Raw genomic sequence first — 20701 nt, forward strand, 5'->3', positions numbered from 1 at the left:
CTGTAGATGTCAAATAGGTCCGTTTGGTTGATAGTTTTGTTCAATTCATTAATTCCTCTCCGCAGTATTGCTAGTTCTTAGTGTGTAGGTCCTTCACATCTTTGGTCACATTTATCTCCAAGAATTTAATATTTTTGGTGTTATTATAAATGACTTTTAACATCTCAATTTCTGATTATTTCTTGCTAGTATATGGAAATATAATTAAGTTTTTTATATTGGTTTTTATCTGAAAACTTAAACCATTATTTTAGTAGCTTTTTTTTTTTTGCAGATTCCTCTATATACATAATTTCAATAATCTGTAAATAAAGGTGTTTTTACCTCTTCCTTCCCAGTCAGGGGTCTTTTACTTCTTTTTTCTTGGGTTATTACCTTCCTAGAACCTCCAGTACAATGCTGAATAGAGATTAGCAGAGCAGATATCCTTGTCTTGTTCCTAATCTTAGGGGTAAAGCATCATTCTTTTACTATGAGTTCTATGTTAGTAGTAGGTTTTTCAGATTTTTCATATTTGCCCTTTAGGTCAAGAAAACTTTGTGTTCCCAGTTGGCAGAGAATTTTACTCAGGAATGGATGTTGGATGTTGCCAAGTGCTTTGGGGACATGTTTGGAGATAATTATTTTCTGCCATTATAGATTTTTTTAAAATTTAGGAACTGATTCACCTGAAAGGTCTTCCAAAGAGGCAGTTTATTAGTTAGGAATCATGTTTGGCTGTAATTAGTAGATGTCCAAAAAATAGAAATATATACAGAGGTTTTTTATTTTTATGTAATGAAAAGTCTGGAAGTAGGTGGTTTATGACAATTATTCATCCATGAGAGAAATTCAGAGCAAAGACTTCATGATTCTCTGGACCCTTTTCTCAGAGTTGCCTGATAGTATTTGCAGAGTTAGCCTTTTTCTCCATACACTAGGCATCAGGAAGAAGAAAGAGATGGGCAATTGCACCTATCATTGAATCTGTCCCCCTACACTGTTTTCCACGTGGACAATGCAGAAAGAGAGTTGGGAGATGTAGTTCATTGTTGGTCACACCACTGACCTGGGCGAAAGTGATACTCTGTTAACAAGGAGAGAAGGAAATATAGACATGTCTGCCAAAGACACTGCTAGTAATTGCTCTTTGTATTTGTCTTTCACAGCAATGAAAGCTTGATCTGGAGTGGAAAGAAAGGGATTTTAGATAGAGATTTTTTTTCTTAAATGACGTTTACTGAGTGCAAATTTCTAGGCTCCTGGTGTTTTCTCACTCTCAATGACTGATCAGCCATCTATGCACGTTACATATATGGACTACTGGTGGCTGTAGGGTAAGAGCTACTGACCCTGGGCAGTGAGTTATGCAACTTTGGGGAGGGGATACAAAGAAGGTGGAGTATGAGGCAGCTACAATTGGTACTTCTTTCCTGCAGTGCTACAAAGGTGTCTACTTCCTCAGCTCAGATGTTCGTTTTCTTTTGAGATGCTCCTTGATCTCACTCCAGTTGGAATTGTTTCCTTCTTGCAGCTTCCACAGGATTTTTTTATGACTTTTTTGAGATGATTCAGATGCCATACAATTCAACTTTTTAATGTGTATAATTCTGTGGGTTTTAGTATATTTACAAAGTTGTACAACCAGCACATATATCTTAGGATATTTCTATTTCCTCAGTAAAACGCTATACCCATTGGTCATCACCACACACTCATCCTAGTCCTTCCCAGCCCCAGACAAATACTAATACACTTTCTGTCTCTACAGCTTTGCCTATTTGGACTTTTCATATAAATGGAATCATTGAATATGCTTCACAGTATTTGATCATACCTCTATATGACACCTGCTTTCTGCTCTGCGTTTATTGGGTTTGGGGACCTATGTTTGACTTCCTTTTGCAGACTAAGAATTTCTGATCAGCCGTCTTTGGTCATCCACAGTAATGCCCACTAATGTACCTGCTACCTCAATACATATGAAATTGAAGGAAAAGAGAACTCCCTTCCTTTTTATAAACAAACATGGTAGGAGGCTGTAATGTAATTTCATATTTGAAAATACGAAAATAAAATGATTCCTGTCTGTAGTGAGCACTGTAGTAGCAATTAAATTTTGTAGACTTTGCATATAATTTGCTTCCAACAAAAGTATGCAGTTATTAAAGTTTATCTTGGAAATCAATTCTTTGCTTTCCCTTTCTTCCTCATTAGAATCTTCTATGTTCTGACTCCCATCCACCCAGTACCTTGCCCTAGTATCTGACCCACTACCATCCTTGCACCTCTGCCTCCCCACTGCCATCAAAACTCATCAGAAGTTTTGGGCCATTGCGATTCGGGCACCTGAGTTCACGCCTACTTCTGCATCTAATGCCAGCTGCAAATATTGGTAAAATCATTGCATTTTCCTGTCCCCATTTTCTTGTCTGAAAAATGCAGGAATGATGTTCAGTAAAGGCACCTTTAACTCTAATAATCCATGTTCCTCTATAGCAACTCAGAATAAAAAGAGCAAAAATAAGTTTTGTCACATATGTTCTTTATTCATGACCCCAAGATAAAAGGAACTTCTGAAGAAAGATAGTTTAGCTGAAAGATGTGTATTTCTATCAGACAGTTATTTTCAAGAAATACTTTGATCATGGGAATATTTTTCAAATTAACCTAAATGAATTGATTATAATATATCCTTTAAGACAACAGTGAGTAGTGTGTTTAGAAATATAATTAGTTTAAAAGAATCTTTGGTTTGGCCAGTCTTCCTTTCATCTTTCTGCGATACCCTAGGTATAAATTCAAAGGGAAATGTATGGGGCAGAAGAGAAAACTATTAAGTATAGTTAGCGGCTCAGTATTAAAGCCAAGTATTTACAAGTGAAAGGAATGAGGTCCAGTCACTAGTAATGGGATTTCAATGGATTTAGGAACTAAGGCTGTAATAGGAGCCTAATGAGAGAAGTTTCCAGGGTCATCAGATCAGTCCTCACCTGTCTGTCAGGCAGACACGCTGCCCAGGGCTTTCACTTCAAAGATGTGGCCTGTTCTTCTCATTAGTGTCTTTTGCTCCCCAGTTCTGGAGGGAGAAGATGCCTTGGCTGCCCTTTGCAACTTGATGTGTCTGCAGTGGTGTACCAAGTATGAGTCCACATGTTCAGCTTACATTGGTCTCTATAAAAGATTACCAGAAAGTCAAATATGATATTTAATGATTTTCTTAAAGAAAGATGTGAAAAATAATCACATTGGATAGGTCATCTTTGCTAGCATTTTCCTGGTTTTAATTGCTGTTTTAAAAATAAGAAGGAAGGCCATGGATATGGAGTAAAATGGCAGTTTCCATGGATGAGAAAGCCATACTTAGGATGGATCTTTTGTGCTTCTCCTTGAAATCTAAGGTATTGAATATTTGCTTGGGGGTGGGGCTTCTGTTCTCTTTCTTCTTTTCCAGCTGACTTTGGAATTTTCCACACGACAAATTCATGTCTTCAACCCACCGTGGTTTCTCATGTGAAGTTTATTGGTCATGAACACTCAGCACCGAGTTGGTGGCATTTGAGGCTGAAAGAGAAAGATGAAGCTAGGGTAGGGACCTAGCTCATCCAGTCTCCTACAGGATGGGTCTGTATAGTGACTATGTATGTGCCAGGGTTAGTGTTCCCGCAATTTGGAGAGTTGGGACGTCAGAAATCATAGAGTTCTCTAACTTGCTCTCTTCTCCTCTCTTGTCTCTCTTTGCTCCCACTGGTCCTGTGGGTACTTGGTGAGAGCTATTGCTAAGTGTGGGGAGTCCTGAGTTATGGGATAGGACATTGAACAGAGGTGACACTTGTGTGACTATGAAATGCTATGAGAAGATTCTGCACCATGGCAGTAGAATTTTATCTTCTTTCTTTCAGTAATCTATACCAACAATATTTTCCATTATTTAGATCATTATTTGACTTTAAGCTTCAATGGTTAGAGGTGATTCCCTTGGCTCTAGCTTTAATTAAAGAAAAAAAATCATTAGGAAAGCAGATTGCCCCTTCCAGTTCCTAATTAACTTACAGACCAATTTGTTTTCTGCTAACTACTTACATTTTGCTACAGACTTTAGCCAAATGTTATTTCAAGGTTTTCATAAAAATGATCTAGATATTAAAATTACCATCATAGGACTTTTTCCCATCTATTATAATTGACTGGACTTCTTGATGTTCCTTTCATGAAACACAAAGTTTGTATCATCAGGAATCAAACATGAGAGCATTCGTATGATTTTTAACAATCTCAAAGCATTTTGAAGCAGTCTCCTTTGATTTTTATATGTAGAAATTCATATAATATCCTTTTTTGGAATCAACAAAACAAGAAAAGGAGTTCCTGTTATGGCTTAGTGGAAACGAATCTGACTAGTATCCATGAGGATGCAGGTTCAATCCCTGGCCTTGCTCAGTGAGTGAAGGATCCAGTGTTGCCATGAGCTGTGGTATAAGTCACAGATGCAGCTCGGATCTGGCGTTGCTGTGGTTGTGGTGTAAGCCAGTGGCAACAGCTCTGATTCGACCCCTAGCCTGGGAACCTCCATATGTCACAGTTGTGGCTCTAAAAAGCCAAAAGAAAAAAAGAAAAAAAAAAAGAACCCACAAAAAACAAAAAAGCAAAACAAAAACAAAAACAAAAAACATCAAAACAAGAGCAACAGAAACCAACCGATTGGGATCCAAGCATAAGCAATTCCGATTCATAATCTTCTGGGTCCCAGGTGTAACTTATGATTTCTTGACCCATTTTGGTAAAGGTCATCTTGATATTGGAGGAAAGTTCTAGTCCTCTTTGCTCAATCATACCTTTTTTCTGCTCACTTCAGGTGGGAACAGTGGGAATTATTTCAGGTCACCCAGGAGCTAAGCGCCAATACAACTAAAACCAAAGTTTAATCTGCAGCCTGTATAGTGACTATGCATATCAAAAGAGTAGTTTGGGAGAGAGAAAGATAAGTGGCAAAAGGAAGTGAAAAGGAAGATAAAGAGTGAAAAAATGAGGAGTTCCCATTGTGGCTCAGTTGTTAACGAACCTGACTAGTATCCATGAGGATGCAAATTCAATCCCTGGTCTCGCTCAGAGGGGTAAGGATCCAGTGCTGCTGTGAGCTGTGGTATAGGTTGCAGACACGGCTCAGATACCATGTTGCTGTGGCTGTGGCGTATACTGGCAGCTGTGGCTCTGATTCAGCCCCTAACCTGGGAACCTCCATAAGATGCGCATGCAGCCCTAAAAAGCAAAAATAAATAAATAAATAAATAAAATTAAAAAATAAAAATGAAGAGCGAAAAAAATGAAAGGGACGAAAGATTGAGACCTGCATGTGGAACAACCCACAAAACCCTCCTCTCCTGGTCACCCCTTCCAGTGTATAGGAAGCCCCGGGTTGCTGTCATCCAATCCAGTATATTTGGAACCCAGAGATTTTCAAATTTTCCAATAGTAGAACTGATTTTTCTGTCAAATGAAATTTTATATAGATGCCCAAGAGATGAAAACAAAGTAATGTTTCATTACGATGAATTTGCCTCGTAAGTTAACATTTACATTTCCTTTGTATTAAATTAATGGATGAGAACAAGCATATTTTAAAAACAAAAATTTGAACTTTGAGGATCCCAATCGAATATGTTTTGCTGTAACAAATTTCTATCTTTCATTTAGAATATTCCCAGCTAATTCTCAGAATAAAGTCCTGACACCTTAGTTTGGTTTTCAAAGTGTCTCTCTCTTCAAAGCTATTGCTTCAAACACTGTACCTAAACACAGATCTTCTCATTTCCATTTGTGTTTCTTTCTTCTTGCTTTTGCTTTCTCTTCATCTAAAATGCCTTTCCCTTATATCTCTCCATGTCTGAATATTTTTTAAAAATTTATTTATTTATCTAATCACACCACTGCGTATGTTTAAATCTTTTTTTAAAAGAGTCCTCTGGTGGCATTGTCACCGCTGTGGCTTGGGTTACTGCTGTGGCTCAGATTTGATTCCTGGCCTAGGAGCTTTTGTATGCTGCTGGAATGGCCAAAAAAAATCTTTTTGATAAAACCCTTGGAAGTGATTATCACTTTTAGTCCAGCAACACACGTATATAATGCACATATATAATATGTATATATGTATATATCTTCTGTAACACCAATACACACACACATATATACATATATGTATATATTATGTATCTTCTGTAATACCAACACACACAACATAGACTATACACACAACAGCATATAAATCATACAAAAGAATGTTTAGTGGCATAGAAAGATTTTTTTCCCATTATAGCAAGTAGAAAGGCAAATTGAAAAATATTTTTCTTCCTTAAGGAAAAAAAGAGAGCAGTGTATTTCTCTAATGTGTATTTTATGTTTGGACAGTAAGCCTGTTTTACTTTTGTAATAAGACATGAGTTAAGTTTTATTATCTGTAACACATAGGATGCCTTATCCCATACTTAAATAAAGTTTTGGAAAATCTGAAATCCAGACTCTCCCAAGTTTTTCTCACAATTACTCATCCAGGTATTTTCAAGGTTTGCCTAACGTTGAGTAACACGGAGGTTGAGGGCGATGCTGATGTTCAACATAGCATATTTCTGGTGTCCCTTTCTATCTGCCCATGACCTTTGCATTGGAAACCATCAGGCTACCTACTGGCTCATGTTTGCAAAGATACCACTGAACTTCATGGGTTGGGTCACACCAGTGACATTCACTAACAAAAGAGAAGTTGGGATATACTATTTCCTAAAGACCTAGGGGACATTTTTGGAATATTCTCCATAGAAAAAGGGCATCTAATTCTGCTGTGTCATTCTTGTGAATAACATGTGCACAAAGAAATTTGACTGTTGTTTCCTAGTGAAGGTATTAGATAAAGGGAATACCTTTCAGTCTACTCTGTTGGCCTGGTGTCCTGAGATCTCGTTTTGTGGCTTGTTCCTCCTGAAACAAAGAGGATATATTTGGTTGTCACTGATCATTTTTGCAAAAAGTGGATTAGGCAATTTTTCTTGAAATTTTTTCTTTCCTAATGTAGCATGAAGTAGAATTAAATAGTAGAAATGAAGGAATGTATTTGGAGATAGCAAACTCAGAAGGGGAATTGTTTGGTTACACAGAGGACTGTAAGAGGGCTGAGGAATGGATTGAAGAAAATGATCAAGCATGCATGTTGTTTTTAAGTGATACTTGAGACCGAGATGTGAGACAGCTGTGTTGTTGGGGTTTTTTTTTCTCGTGCCAACTTTCCTTATTTGATTGATTTTTTTCTCTGACAGCCCACTGTGCTGATAAATGTGTCCATGGTCGCTGCATTGCTCCAAACACCTGTCAGTGTGAGCCTGGCTGGGGTGGGACCAACTGCTCCAGTGGTAAGTTTCCACCTGCTGTTGTCTGTCTCTGGCTGTTTTTGCTGTATAGGCCCCTTGTCTGCAGATGACAGGAGCCGCGGGTTTCCCTCTTCAGCCCAATGCAGAACATGGAATGGATTCCCAGTCCAAGTCTTGGAAATCTCTACATGTATTATGCCCAGAACTGTTATTAATAGAGTATAAAGAAAGGTATGCGGAAAGAAGGAGATTTCAATAATCTGATGCTGCTACTTTTGTGAATGCGAATGCATTTTCCAGGGCAGCATCCAGAATGAGATTCCTTAATTCAGTAAGGCAGTTGTGGTGACATAGTTATTGTATTCTAACATCTGTTTGTTTTTTTTAATTTTTTAAATATGATTTTGATTTTTTTCCATTACAGCCGGTTTACAGTGTTCTGTCAATTTTCTACTATACAGCATGGTGACCCAGTTGCGCATACATGTATACATTCTTTTTGCTCACATTATCAGGCTCCATCATAAGTGACTAGACATAGTTCCCAGGGCTACACAGCAGGATCTCATTGCTACTCCATTCCAAAGGCAATAGTCTGCATCTTTTAACCCCAAGCTCCCAATCCATCCCACTCCCTCCTCCTCCCCCTTGGCAACCACAAGTCTATTCTCCAAGTCCATGATTTTCTTTTCTGTGGAAAGGTTCATTTGTGCCCTATATTAGATTCCAGATATAAGTGATATCATATAGTATTTGTCTTTCTCTTTCTGACTTACTTCACTTAGTATGAGAATCTCTAATTCCATCCATAACATCTGTTTTTACTTGTTTATTTATCGAATATATTTTCTTGATGATGAAAACTTACCAGTTTTTGGTTTTAAAACAGAAGGAAAATTGATATTTTCAGTGTTGAAAACATTTATTCAGCTCCGAATTCTGAGGTGCAAATAAGAAGTACTTGCACAGATAACTGGGGAGGATTATTGGTAATAAATGAAAATTCATAAACATTTTGGTATTAAATCAATTCATAATATAGTATATAATTTGTCTCCATTATGTTATAATTGTAATTCTAAAATGATGATATTTTGGACTATAAGGATGCCATTTGGACATAAAATCCTTTATTTGTTATTACGGGGATTAAATGATGGGATGTCACGTATCCAGTTGCCTTTCTGGATTTCACAGTTAAAACTTAAGTTTTCTGGCTAACTTCTTGCTATGCCTGTAATCGTGTACTCTTTCCTATTTTTTAGACTTCATTTTGCCTTGAAAAATTTGAGAAGAAATTGAAGTGCCACTAAATTGTAATGCATGAAATGTTAACATTTAGAGAAAGGAAATAGTTTTCAAAATTAGCAGCCTTTACGGACAACACAAATTTGTGCTCATGGCTACCAAATAGTTTTTTGAAACTAGTCCAAGAGGACTTCAAGCTGTGTAGATAAGCTGGTTTTAAGAATTTCTACTTGCTTCCATTTGGAAGTGGGGAGCTTACTCTAACTTGTTAGAACTACTTGTTTTAGACTTGTCATCTCTTGGCTATCTCTAACACAGATTCTCTGGGGGGCAGGGGTTGTCCTTGTGTTGTCTGTGCACAGAACATTCCGTTTGAAAGAGCCTTTTGATTGTGTCTTAAACAGGGAGCGTGTGTGTGTGTGTGTGTGTGTGTGTGTGTGTGTGTGTGTGTGTGTGTCTTTCTGTCCCTGACAGGCTTCTCCTTCCAATGGGTAACTGGCTTGCAGGGTTTTGTTTTGCTTCTGTAGCAGATCAGGAGTAGAGTGGGCATTTTGTTCATATGCCATTGAGGCAAAATATAGGGGATGTGGGATCTGGCTCATGTCCATTTTTCTGGCTGACTGACCTCAAATGCGACATTGCTTTCGTTGACTTTCAAGCTTAAAGATCAGTTGTGCCTACACACTTGGAAGAAAAATGGCATGATTATATAAGCCAACAGGAAAGAGAAGAGTGGCTGGATATATTCTTCTTTTGAGAAATGAGATTTGTTGCTAATTTCAGGGCAAGAATGTTATGGAATAATTTCACTGTTGTCCTAAAAACTGCAGCCTACCTCAAAAGATCAGACTGAAGAGTGTTTGTGTTAACAAAACAAAAGCCTACATGGGTTTCAAACTTTCTAGAACTGATTGAGGCCTTCTAGAGAAAACCGTTGCTTTATTTTGGAGTTGATCAACTTTTGAATGAATCCTCTAGAATTCTGACAACACATTTTCCTTCAAACCTGGAAGATGATATTGAGGCAACATTTAGTTGATTCTCCACATCATGTTTTGATTTTATCATGAACAGGAGCATAAATAAATATGGACAGATATCTGAAGTCTTTAAAGATGTTCTTAGAAAACATTCCTGACTCTTTTTTTAAGCACCTAAGAAAATGTTATTCTGAGCCAGAGCAGAGTTTTATCACTCTTTACATGGAGGTGTATAAATTAATTACTCTTGGCTAGATAATTCTTGAAATAAATGCACACTCTAGTAATCTACTAAGTAGCAGAGTTAAAATGTCTAATTCCCAAAGGTTTTTTAATTTCTGGGTCCCCTCCTCCCATATTTGATGATGTATATTAGATCCATAAGACAGTTGCTTTTTTAGTTAGACCAGTTCCTTATATTAGTCAGGGTCCAATTAGGAGACAGAAACTGCAGTACTTTTTTGATAAAATTTTAATTTTAGAACAATTTTAGATTTACAGAAAAATTGCAAAGATAGTAGCGAGTTCCCATATACCCACACCCATCTTAAGCATCTTAAGTTAACCATTAGCTTGTCAAAACAAGAAACTGCCATTCATACACCGCCAGTTAGTTCATTCCTAGAACATTATTATTTAAAAAACTCTAGGCTTTATTTGGATTTCATTATTTTTCTCCATCACTGTCCTCAATCAATTCTAGGATCCAGTCCTGGGCACGATACTACATTGTCATGTCTCTCCAGTCCCCTTAGTGGCCTGTGACAATTGCTCAGTCTGTTTCTTTTTTTTCAAAATAACCTTGACCATCTTGAAGAGAAGTGGCCAGGTATCCCGTAGAATGTCCCCCAGTCCGTGTTTTCCTTATGACCAGACTAGGGTTACAGGTTTTGCAAAGAATACCGCAGAGTTCAAGTGCTCATCTCATACTGTCATGGATGAAATTCCCATGACATCGCTGATGGTGTCATTACTAGGTTAACCGTCATTGTTTGGTAATGTGTAGTGTTGACCAGATTCTCCCCATGAAGATACTATTACTCCTTTCCCTTTTCTATTCTCTGGGAACAAATCACGAAGTCTAACCTACCCTCAAGGGTGAAGGTCAAGGATTAAGCTCCTCATCTTTGATGGGGAGTAGGGGGGAGTATCTACTCTTCTGTAAGGATTTATTTATTCTCTGCCCATTTAACCAGTAATTTATTTTTCTCAGTATGGAGTTATGTTTATTTATATGACACTTTGAGTTTTAAGTCAATATTATTTACTTTGTTGCTTAAATTGTTCCTGCTTTGGCAATTGGGAATTCTTTTAGGTGGTTTCTGTGTCCTTTGGACATGCCTCTGTCCTTCTGTTTGGTTGTTTTGTTTTGTCTTTTGAGCACTTACTTCCTTCTTTCTGCTCTTGTAGGATATTCCAAATTCACTTTGCGTTTTTCTTTCTTTAGTTCTAGAATGAGCCATTGGAGAATGGTATTTAGAAACCAAGATCTGGGTGCTGGGTGTGCTCATTGCTCCTAGAACACATAGTAACTGGAACAGGGAAAGTTTATTAAAAAGAATTACTACCTATAACAGGAGATCGGTATAGGGATTGGCCAGTGAGAAATAGATAGCACTTAAAGGAATATAGGAATCACAGATATAAAGAGCATCCACCACTCCTAGGGCTGAGGTTAGAACACCCAAAGAGGAAGCCCCCTAGGGGTATGATGCAGACATTGTTAGAACACAGCCACAGCTCACTGAATGGCAGAGAGGCTGCCGTGGTACAACTACAACCTTAGTGGAGCTTGCTAGAAGTCTGCTATCTGGAACTTGCTAGAAATCTGTTCTGTAGGATGCTTGGGAAAGCTGTTCCTGAGAAGTGATGTACCAGAAGCACTCTATTCCAAAAAAGGCCAAGAGAGATGCTAGGGGAAGTTGCTGGCTAATGGATGCTACTAGCCACAGTGCAGCGTAGGAGCTGGATGCTGAAGAGGCTGCCCATACTGATAAGCTATGCCCTCTGTGCCAAAAGGGAAGGAGCTGGTGCTGGAGGAGCATTGGGCACTGGGGCAACATGAGGGTCAGGTGAGCTGGCATCTAGAACCACTATGGGGAATGCCTTCCTCCTGCTATGTCTCTCCAGCACCTTCTAGAAAGTGCTTAAAGGTCAGTTGCTAGCAAAAAAAAAAAAAAAAAAAATAGTATTTAAAGGGCCCATATCCATTCTTGTTGATAAAACGAAGGATAAATTTAGTGCTGAGAGGCACTAAAGTGATAGCTAGTATATTCCACTCCTTTGGATACTCAGCTACTCCGTGCACCTTTTTATACACATTTAGACTTTTGTACGTGAATCAAACAACTCTACATTTCTACCCAATAAAATGCAGCTAGTTGACCTACAAGTAAAGATAGTCTCACTATTTTCCCTAAATGAGGAGATGCAAGTCCTAATAGTCACTGTAACCATTGCTAGTCATATTAATTTTTCCTAAAAGCCAGATGAAATTCCATTGAATATTTTATTACCTAGGTACTAAAATTGTCTTCCAATGCCTTTGATTTTATACAAAATAAAATAAAAAATGCAAACTAAGAGAAAAAAAGAAAATAGCTTCTACAGATAAACACATAGATGTCACAACCAAATAGAAATATTAAAACCTACTTCAGGCCTCTTTTCTGTAATTAGTCACAAGCTATATTTAAATGCATGGCTTCCTTCTTCCCCATGTCATATTTCTTCCCTCTCAGCCCAAACCTCAGCTGCTTAGGGTTCTTCACCTGGAGAAGTGACTCCAACATCCACTCCTGAAGGATCTCAACACTCAGTAGGCCTGCCTTTTTGGGGACCCTTTCCATTAACCTTTACCACTGGGCGTGGAAGTAGTAAGAGGTGCCCCACAGAATCCCTTGGGTTCCAGGCCTCTTCAGCTCTCTCCCATGATGTGGCAGGAGCCCAGTTTGCCCTTGATAATCCAGATCAATCATGCCATCCATGGAGCCACTCCTTTTATTTACATTATGCATCTAAAAGGGGCATTTGGCAATAAATTGATAACTGTCACATACAGCTATCTCTCTGTATATTTTGTGTTTCCCAAGACACACGGGAGATTAAGAGGCTGACAGGTACCATCCCAAGCATAAGTTTACCAAAGTTTCCCTTGGAGATTTAGTATGACTCTTTACCTTGTCAGTGGACGGATGGATTCCTCTGTGTGGTATACAGTCAGTGTTCCTGAGTCTCGATGTATTTTCTGTATGAAAACTCAGGTGTGTCAGAGAATTGAACAAAGTTTGTTTTCTTGGAGTGAAATCATGATTTATTTCACTAGACTCAGGCATATTGCTTCTTTTAAAATTCAATTAAATGATTTTTTAGAAAAGTATACACATTTTACTTTTATTGGCATCCTAATGTATACCTTAGCCTATAGGATATATAATCTATCTTACCTCCACCACTCCTTCTTCCTCATTCCTCTTCTCTCTCTGTTCCTCCCCCCATCAATAGCTCTTGTCCCTTCATCAATCCCCTAGTCCTCTTCTTCCCTCACTGGATGATAAACAACTCCTGGATGGTGAGGGATCTATATTAATCCCTTTAGCCTCCCTTGTGCTTATTGTGTGGTTGGAGCACAGTAGATGTTTTCTTTCATTTGATGAGATTGAATGTATGATTCTAAGAAAGTCACCCATGTGTTCACGACGTGTCCTTTTATTGATGATTATGTGCAAGGAACTGTGCCAGGTGCTGGAGATAGAGAAATGAATGAGGAACAGTGCCTGGTCCCACAGAGCTCACACCTGTACAAAAGTAGACAGAAGTATACGTGTCTCATCTTGAGGTAGAGAATAGCCCCAGGACAAGAGGTGAATTAAGAAGCTAGAAATGGTGATGGGAAAGTAGAGGGAGGTTTCTTGGGAAGACTAAAAAGAGGGCCTGATGTAGAGCAGGGGACAGAAAGCAACTGCTATGGGACAAGGGTGATGCAAAGATGCTAAAATACAGACTCCTCTTCCAGAAACTTAACCAGAAAGTCAACAAGGAGGAGCCGAGAGAGAGAATTAGTAAAAGACAAATGCAGGCTCAAGGGAAAATTTTGCGTGTGTCTGCTTTTGATTGTTTTCTAGGGCAAAGGAGGCTGAGAGTCTGGAGATTGAATTGAGAGATTATTTCATTGACAGGACACTGCTCCTGAGAAGATACACGAGACACTGACACTGACATGGAGGGCTTAGCAAGAAGTACTTTCCATTCCCGACAGAACGAGGGAGGAGAGACTGGCTGGCAGGGTGGTGACAGGGTTCTGAGCTCAGGAGCTCACGAGCACGGGGAGAAGGAGCTGAGGGGTTCACACTTATGAGCCTTTCCTGGGAAACTGGGCAAGAGAGAATCTCCTGATACCAAGGGGAGCAGAAGTTGGGCACGTTGTTGACCATGATGACAATGATAGTTCTCCGTTATTGAGTGCTTAGCTTGTGCCAAGCATCATTTTGAGGGTTTTGTAGGAAGTAATACCTTCTTTAAGGCTCAACAGATAGAATGGTTATAATTCTTGTTCCTAGTTTACAGACGAGAAAATGAAGGCACAGAAAAATTAAGTGTCTCGCCTAAGTTTATATTTCTGGTCAACCATGGAGCTGGACTTTCATCTCATTCAGAGCCAGTAATTTTAACAAGAGGATGGTGCCTCCTAAAGTTGTAAAGGAGGGTTAATGAAAGTGACAAGGGTCGGTGACACTGAGGGAAAGGAGAGCAGGAGGCAGGGCTGACACCACCAGGCACATATCAAAAGAAAGTTCCTGAGAGATGCTGAGGGCACACCAACAGGTCATTTAAAATGACATTTGGGTGGATGCACTTGTAATTTCTCCATTTTTAATATTAATAATATTGGGCCAGATTATATTCATGATCCCTTTCAAACCTCTGATTCTATGTGATTTATGCTAATAAATACATGTCATCCCTGAGACCTTTCTTTGTCTTGGAAACTCTTTAAACCTTTTGTATGAGTAGCAATAACATATTTGTTTTCTCAACCCATATAATTCTATTTATGACTTTCCCTGTAGGGTAATTTATTTCCCCTCTGGCGATAGGACACATCAGAAACACAATGGAAAGTCCTAAATCAATCAACCAGCCAGCAGCCAGCAAATAGTTTTCAAATGCATGTTCCCCAGGCCTTTGGCATTCGTACCAAATAGAAGCAAAAAAATGGAAATGAATTTTGGTCTTGAAAATCCAAACTGAGTTTATTTAATCACCAATAGCATTTCTGGTTAAATGTACTTGGAAGTCATAAAAATATGCCTGGGAGGCCAGACCAGCTCAAATGTTTTCAGATACAACATTAAGAACACTGATAACCTTTTAGATAAAGCAGGCACGCCATGCTGCTTCAAGTAGTAAGAATTTGCCTGCAGGATATTAGAATAGGGGGAACCATTGGAAGGCTATTACAAGACAGAAATTGTAAGGCACCAGAGCTGACTTGCACGCCAGCAAGGTCTGCTGTAAAGGTCTATTGACGGGACACAATAGAGGATCGATGCTGTCTGGGAAGAGAAGATGCTGGGAGCTAGTCCTCCCGGCAAGTCGTTAACATACCCAGCGCACTGTCAGAATCACTTTAGAAATCAGATTGATGGAGCAGCAAGAGTAAGAGTGGAGCATTTGGTCCACTGGCATGCAGGCAGGACATTGATGATAGGTGGGAAGGACTGAACTGGGGATGGATGGTTCGTCCTCACTGCCCAAAGGCAATTGCACTGATGGAAGACCCGAGGCTTGGTAGAGGTCACACACGGAAACTGCCGATTGTTGCCTTTGTGAAGGAGTCTGAAACTCTGGGGAGGCAGACAGCTTCCTCCACCCCCACCCACCCAGAGCCCTGTTGGAACTGAACGCAGCAGGCTTAGGGCTCACCTTTCTCTGGGGCCTCACTTTCCTTATGCTCAAAATAAGGTTGAGAGTATCTATGCCACAGGCTTGTGGGGATTGAATGACACAATACCTGGGGAGTACTCAACACTCAGCACTGTGACTGGCACCGTGATAATGGCTCAGTAAATGGTACTTATGAACAAATCCTTGTGTGACAAACGTGCCTTCCACCATACTTCTCAGCAGACCAGTCTGGACTGGAGAATGGAGGGGTCGGCTCTTTCTGGACATCTCTTGTTTCTCCCTGCATGCCACACCCTTCTCTAGCTGGATCCTCTCTTGGTCTGTAGTTGTTTACCAGGAGGTTCCCCAGGCAGAACCCTGGGGGCAGATTTTTGCATTATTCCCAATCTCTGACCATGAAGGACCTTACCAGATGAATTCACGTCTGGTTTTTGGTTTCTATTGCTCCGGGTGTAGTGAGAACATTATAGATGTTTCTGTTACTTGCGCTAGTCAGTTCATATGCAGTGGCTATAAAGACAAGGCTGGGCTGTCATTTAATTTAACTCCACTCCACTTCATTTATTGATTTTTTTTTCTTTTTTTTTAAACTTTGTGTAATCTCCCTCTGCATCTGTTTATCTGAAAATATTGGTTCAACCTCTAGATATAAGATAATTTAAGCTTTTCCTACTCTGTTTGCTGCCACTCAGATCCAGGCCACCATCCTCTCTTAATTGGTCATAACAATAGTCTCACTACTGTTGAATCTGCTCAGGCCCCACTGGACTCAGTACTCAGTTCTCAGTACTGAGATGGGAGTGATGCTGTAAAACTATTCTTCAGAGCATGCTGCACCCCTTCCCCAAACTCCCCAGTATTTCCCATTATGTTAGAATAAATGCCAAAGCCCTGACATGATCCACCAAGCCCTGTTCCATTTCTCCCTCTCTACTTTCCCAATCCTTCTCATCCCACCACGGCTCAGGGTACTACACTGCACAGCCTCTGCCATCCTTTCTTGTTTTTTGTTTGTTTGTGGGTTTTTTTGTTTTGTTTTGTTTTGTTTTGTTTTGTTTTTTTTTTTTTTTTGGTCTTTTTAGGGCCTCACTTACAGCATACGGAGGTTCCCAGGCTAGGGGTCGAATCTGAGCTGTAGCCACTGGCCACAGCCACAGCCACAGCAATGCTGGATCCAAGCCGCATCTGCGACCTACACTACAGCTCATGGCAGTGCCGGATCCTTAATCCCCTGAACAAGGCCAGGGATGAAACCTGCGTCCTCATGGATACTCGTCAGCTTCATTTCCACTGGGCCACGATGGGAACTCCGTGCCTTCCTTTCTCAGAATACAGTAGTTTAAGTTCTGCCTCAGTACTTGCTATTTCCTCTGCCTAGAATACTCTCCTCCCTGGAATTTACATGGGTGGCTTTTTTAGGTCAATGAACTTTCAACCTAAGTGCCACCACCAGGAAGGGCTTTCCCTGACCTCTGTGTATAAAGAATATTCTCCCATAATTGTCTATTATTTCTTCTTTTTAACTTTTTTTTTTAATGGAACTATTTGAAAAGATATTTGTTGATGTGTTTTTTTTGGTCTGTATTCCCCTGCAGGCTGTAAGGCCCATAAAAACATGAAGTTTGTCTATTTTATTCACAACTGCCTAGCTCATTTAGTCACCTAATGTCTAGCACAGTGTGGGGGCCCCCTCAGTGATGCCAAATAAATATTTCTGGAAGGAAGGAGTGAAGGCGTACGTGTTCTAGGAGCAGTAATGGGTATAAACATGAGATATGAGAGATGAGCAAGATTCAGCCTCTTCTTTCAGTGCTTTCGATTTAACAAAAGGATTGGAAGTCCACCTACAGATGTATAGGCGAAGCATCTGGAGATGTCAAGAAGAGTATTCCAAGGTCTTCTAGAGAAAGGGTATGACCTGAAGTCCTTTCCTCAGTGGCCTTAAGGTAGCTCAGGCTCTGGGGGCTTCAAGCTTCACCTTGGCTATGTGCAAGGTAGGCTTGTTCATGCTGGGTGAATTCCCATACACTAGCAGCTGCTGTAAAATTGTGGAAGTCAAGCAAGGTGTACACAGTGTGGTTTCCATAAACTTTGAAGAAGTTGTGTATATAGATAGCTCCTCGCCCTCAAGAGAGGAAAGGTTGCAGGATAGGCACCAAAGTTATTCCTTGTATGGTGGTGTGATTTCTGAAAGGGTGACCCCATGACTAAGAGAGGTATTTGAAAATCAGTCCTTATTTGAATGGAGAATGCTTAACAAATCACATAGCAACCATACTCTGATGGCAGTAATGTGCTTCCTGGCTGTTCTGTGTCAAGTGATAAAATGTATTAGGTGGTCCCCTAGCCTCACTTGTTACCTTACCTGTAAAAATAGGCTAATAGATTTTAGTAAAGCCACATACATTTCTTCTCATAAGATTGTGTTGTTAATTGGCTCAAATTAAGTGCTGGTTTATCCTATAGTCCAGCATCATGACTATATCTGATTTCTTATTGTTTGTGATTGTGTCAAAGAAATTTTTTTAGATACTTGAAAACTTCCTCAGGGAAAATTAGAGAAAAAAAAAAAAAACCCTGCTTTTTCCTTCTTTGATTAAAATATCTTTTAATTCATTGGCAACCTCACTGACTTTAAAAAAAACTTGAATATTCGTACCTGTACTCTAGAACAAAGTAATCATGTTTGACATGTATTAAACTAATATAGGTAGAAAGTAATAAAGCAATGATGTTTATTCTAGTTATAAAGACTGCTTCAATAGGGTAAGTAGGAGAGGTTATAAGAGACTCTTGGGCCATAAATGAATAGTATCATAAAATTCTCTGAAAACCTAGTGATTTTACTACTCAGCACTCTTGCATAAAACAAGTGAAAGTAACTTCCAAAGAAAGTTTACATTTTAATGTAATTGACTTGAATTTGATATTAGTATATAGCTGTGAATTTTTGTTCATACGTTAAAGAAAAGCGCCATTATTCTTATCAGTAAAAAGAACCTCATGTTGTAATGTTGGTATTACACAAACCAAATTTATCCATGCTGTACATTAATTCTTTAAGACACCATAAGAAAATTTAAAAGAGAAAGAAGAGAATGGAGAAAGGTTTTTGCAATGTATAAAGCATGTGATTAGTATATGTAATATGTAAAGAACTCCCACAAATCAATAAGGAAAAATTCTTCAATGTTAGATTAGGCAAAGGATACAATAAGGTAATTCGGAAGCAGGGAAACCTGGCTGCCTAGTAAATATATGAGGATATATTTATTTTTGTAATAACTGATGAAGTGCAAAATGAAGGAATGGAGTGCCATTTTTTGCCATCTGATTGGCATTAGGATGTTGATGAGGATGTGACAATACCAAGTGTTGATAAGAATGCGAAAGGAAGATTCCACACACTGCTCCCAGAAGGATACATTGGCAGAATAATTTTAAAGAACAGTTTGAGTAAATTTTTAATTTTTATACAGCATGTGAATGATTCAGTAATATTATTTTTATTTCTTTATAATTTGTATACCTTGGAGAAACATTGGCATGTATAGAGATTATAGTCTTTGCATCTTCGTAACAGTGAAATTTTGGAAACAAGTGAAAATGGTCATGAATGTGAGAAAAGATAAATTTATTGGAGGCTGTTAATACAGCAGAATGCTATATAGCCCTTCATTCCTATAGATTGCTATATAGTCATACACTGTATAAGCATAAGTATCAACATTAGTAGATCTCAGTGTCGTAATATTGGAAGAAAAAAGCAGGATGCACAGAGGTAAAAAATTTTATATAAAACTAACACATAATACAATACCATATGTAGGCTCTGCACACACCACAGACTAGAAGGATACACATTAAAATCCTAACAGTGGTTCCCTCTGGGGAAGGTGTAGGGAAAGAACTGAAAACAATGTACAAAGGAGACAAAAGGGACTTGATCTGTGATGTCTTATTTCTTGCATTAAATGATGAAGCCAATGTGATGCAGTGTTCACAACTATGGTAGTACTTATAGTACTTATAGTCTTCTGCAGTTAATTTTTTTTTAAATACAAGAAAACTCCACCCCTTGGCCAGAATGAAGATAGTAAGTATTTGCACAGTGGTAGTCCTGAACCCTTCTGCATTGCCCACCTCCAGCTCACCTCCCCCTGAAGCTTTCTCCCCTTGATCTCCTCCTCTGCCTAGAGGCGCAGTGAACCTATGTCCTCCGTGCTCCTGGGCATCCTTGCACTGCACTGCTTAGCACCTTCTTTTATAAGTGTCACTGTGGGCAGTCTTTTCTGGTAGATAAAAAATAATCTTAGCTGTAGAACCGGCCTTAGGGAAGAGCATGTAGTAAGAGCTCAGCAAACAGAACTTAGTGGCCATGGAAGATGCTTAATAGATTTTTTTAGGAAAGAATAAATGAGCAAAAGAGTGAAAATATGGCAAGACTATAAAGCAAGATATGCTGTGATGGGAGTTCCCTTTGTGGCTCAGCAGTTAACCATCCCAACTAGGATCCTTGAGGATGGGGGTTCAATCTCTGACCTTGCTCAGTGGATTAAGGATCTGGCGTTGCCATGAGCTGTGGTGTAGGTCACAGATGCAGCTTGGATCCCATGTTGCTGTGGCTGTGGTATAGGCCGACAGCTGCAGCTCCAATTTGACCGACCCCTATCCTGGGAACCTCGGTAGGCCTCAGGTGCGGCCCTAAAAAAAAAAAAAAAAAACAAAGAAAAGAAAAAGATATCCTGTAATGGCTCCCGAGGTTATTATTTTTGCTTTGATTTCAGAAAAAAAAAAAATATATATATATATATAATCCCCCTCCCCAAATTTTATCCTTGAGCTTTTCCTGCACCATGAATAGGGTTATCAGTATGCACTCAGAGAGAGACATCAGCATTTATATTTAGACACATTAAAGAATAAACATTTCACGCCCTTTTTTTCTGGTTCATAATTTGGGCTAAGCATCCACTGAAGTAATGACAGTTCATGCTTCGAAAATTCATTTAATAAACATTTTGAAAAGAAGAATAACGCTTCTCTCTCAGCCACTGAATAATATTAATATACACAGCCCTGGGTGGTTGTCCACAGCGATTGCTGGCCCTCTGTCAGCTCTCCAGCGGGGTTTTTTGACATGTGAAGGACATGAGGTTTTAGTGCTTTCAGCGGATCTGGAAAATACGTTTTTATTGTTCTTCATGGATGGAGAAGCTTTACAAACTG

At 39.2% G+C, this 20701-nt stretch overlaps 1 protein-coding gene across 1 annotated transcript in view; it reads left to right on the forward strand.

Moving 5' to 3' along the window:
- The window catches only part of MEGF10 (multiple EGF like domains 10), a 177739-nt gene that overhangs the window by 78367 nt on the left and 78671 nt on the right, over positions 1–20701 (forward strand). Inside the window, 1 exon segment of the mRNA XM_021084704.1 lies at positions 7287–7379. Coding sequence (XP_020940363.1) covers positions 7287–7379 — 93 coding nt within the window.

This window comes from Sus scrofa, chromosome 2 (assembly GCF_000003025.6).
Source record: "Sus scrofa isolate TJ Tabasco breed Duroc chromosome 2, Sscrofa11.1, whole genome shotgun sequence".
In the NCBI taxonomy this organism is placed as follows: Eukaryota; Metazoa; Chordata; class Mammalia; order Artiodactyla; family Suidae; genus Sus; species Sus scrofa.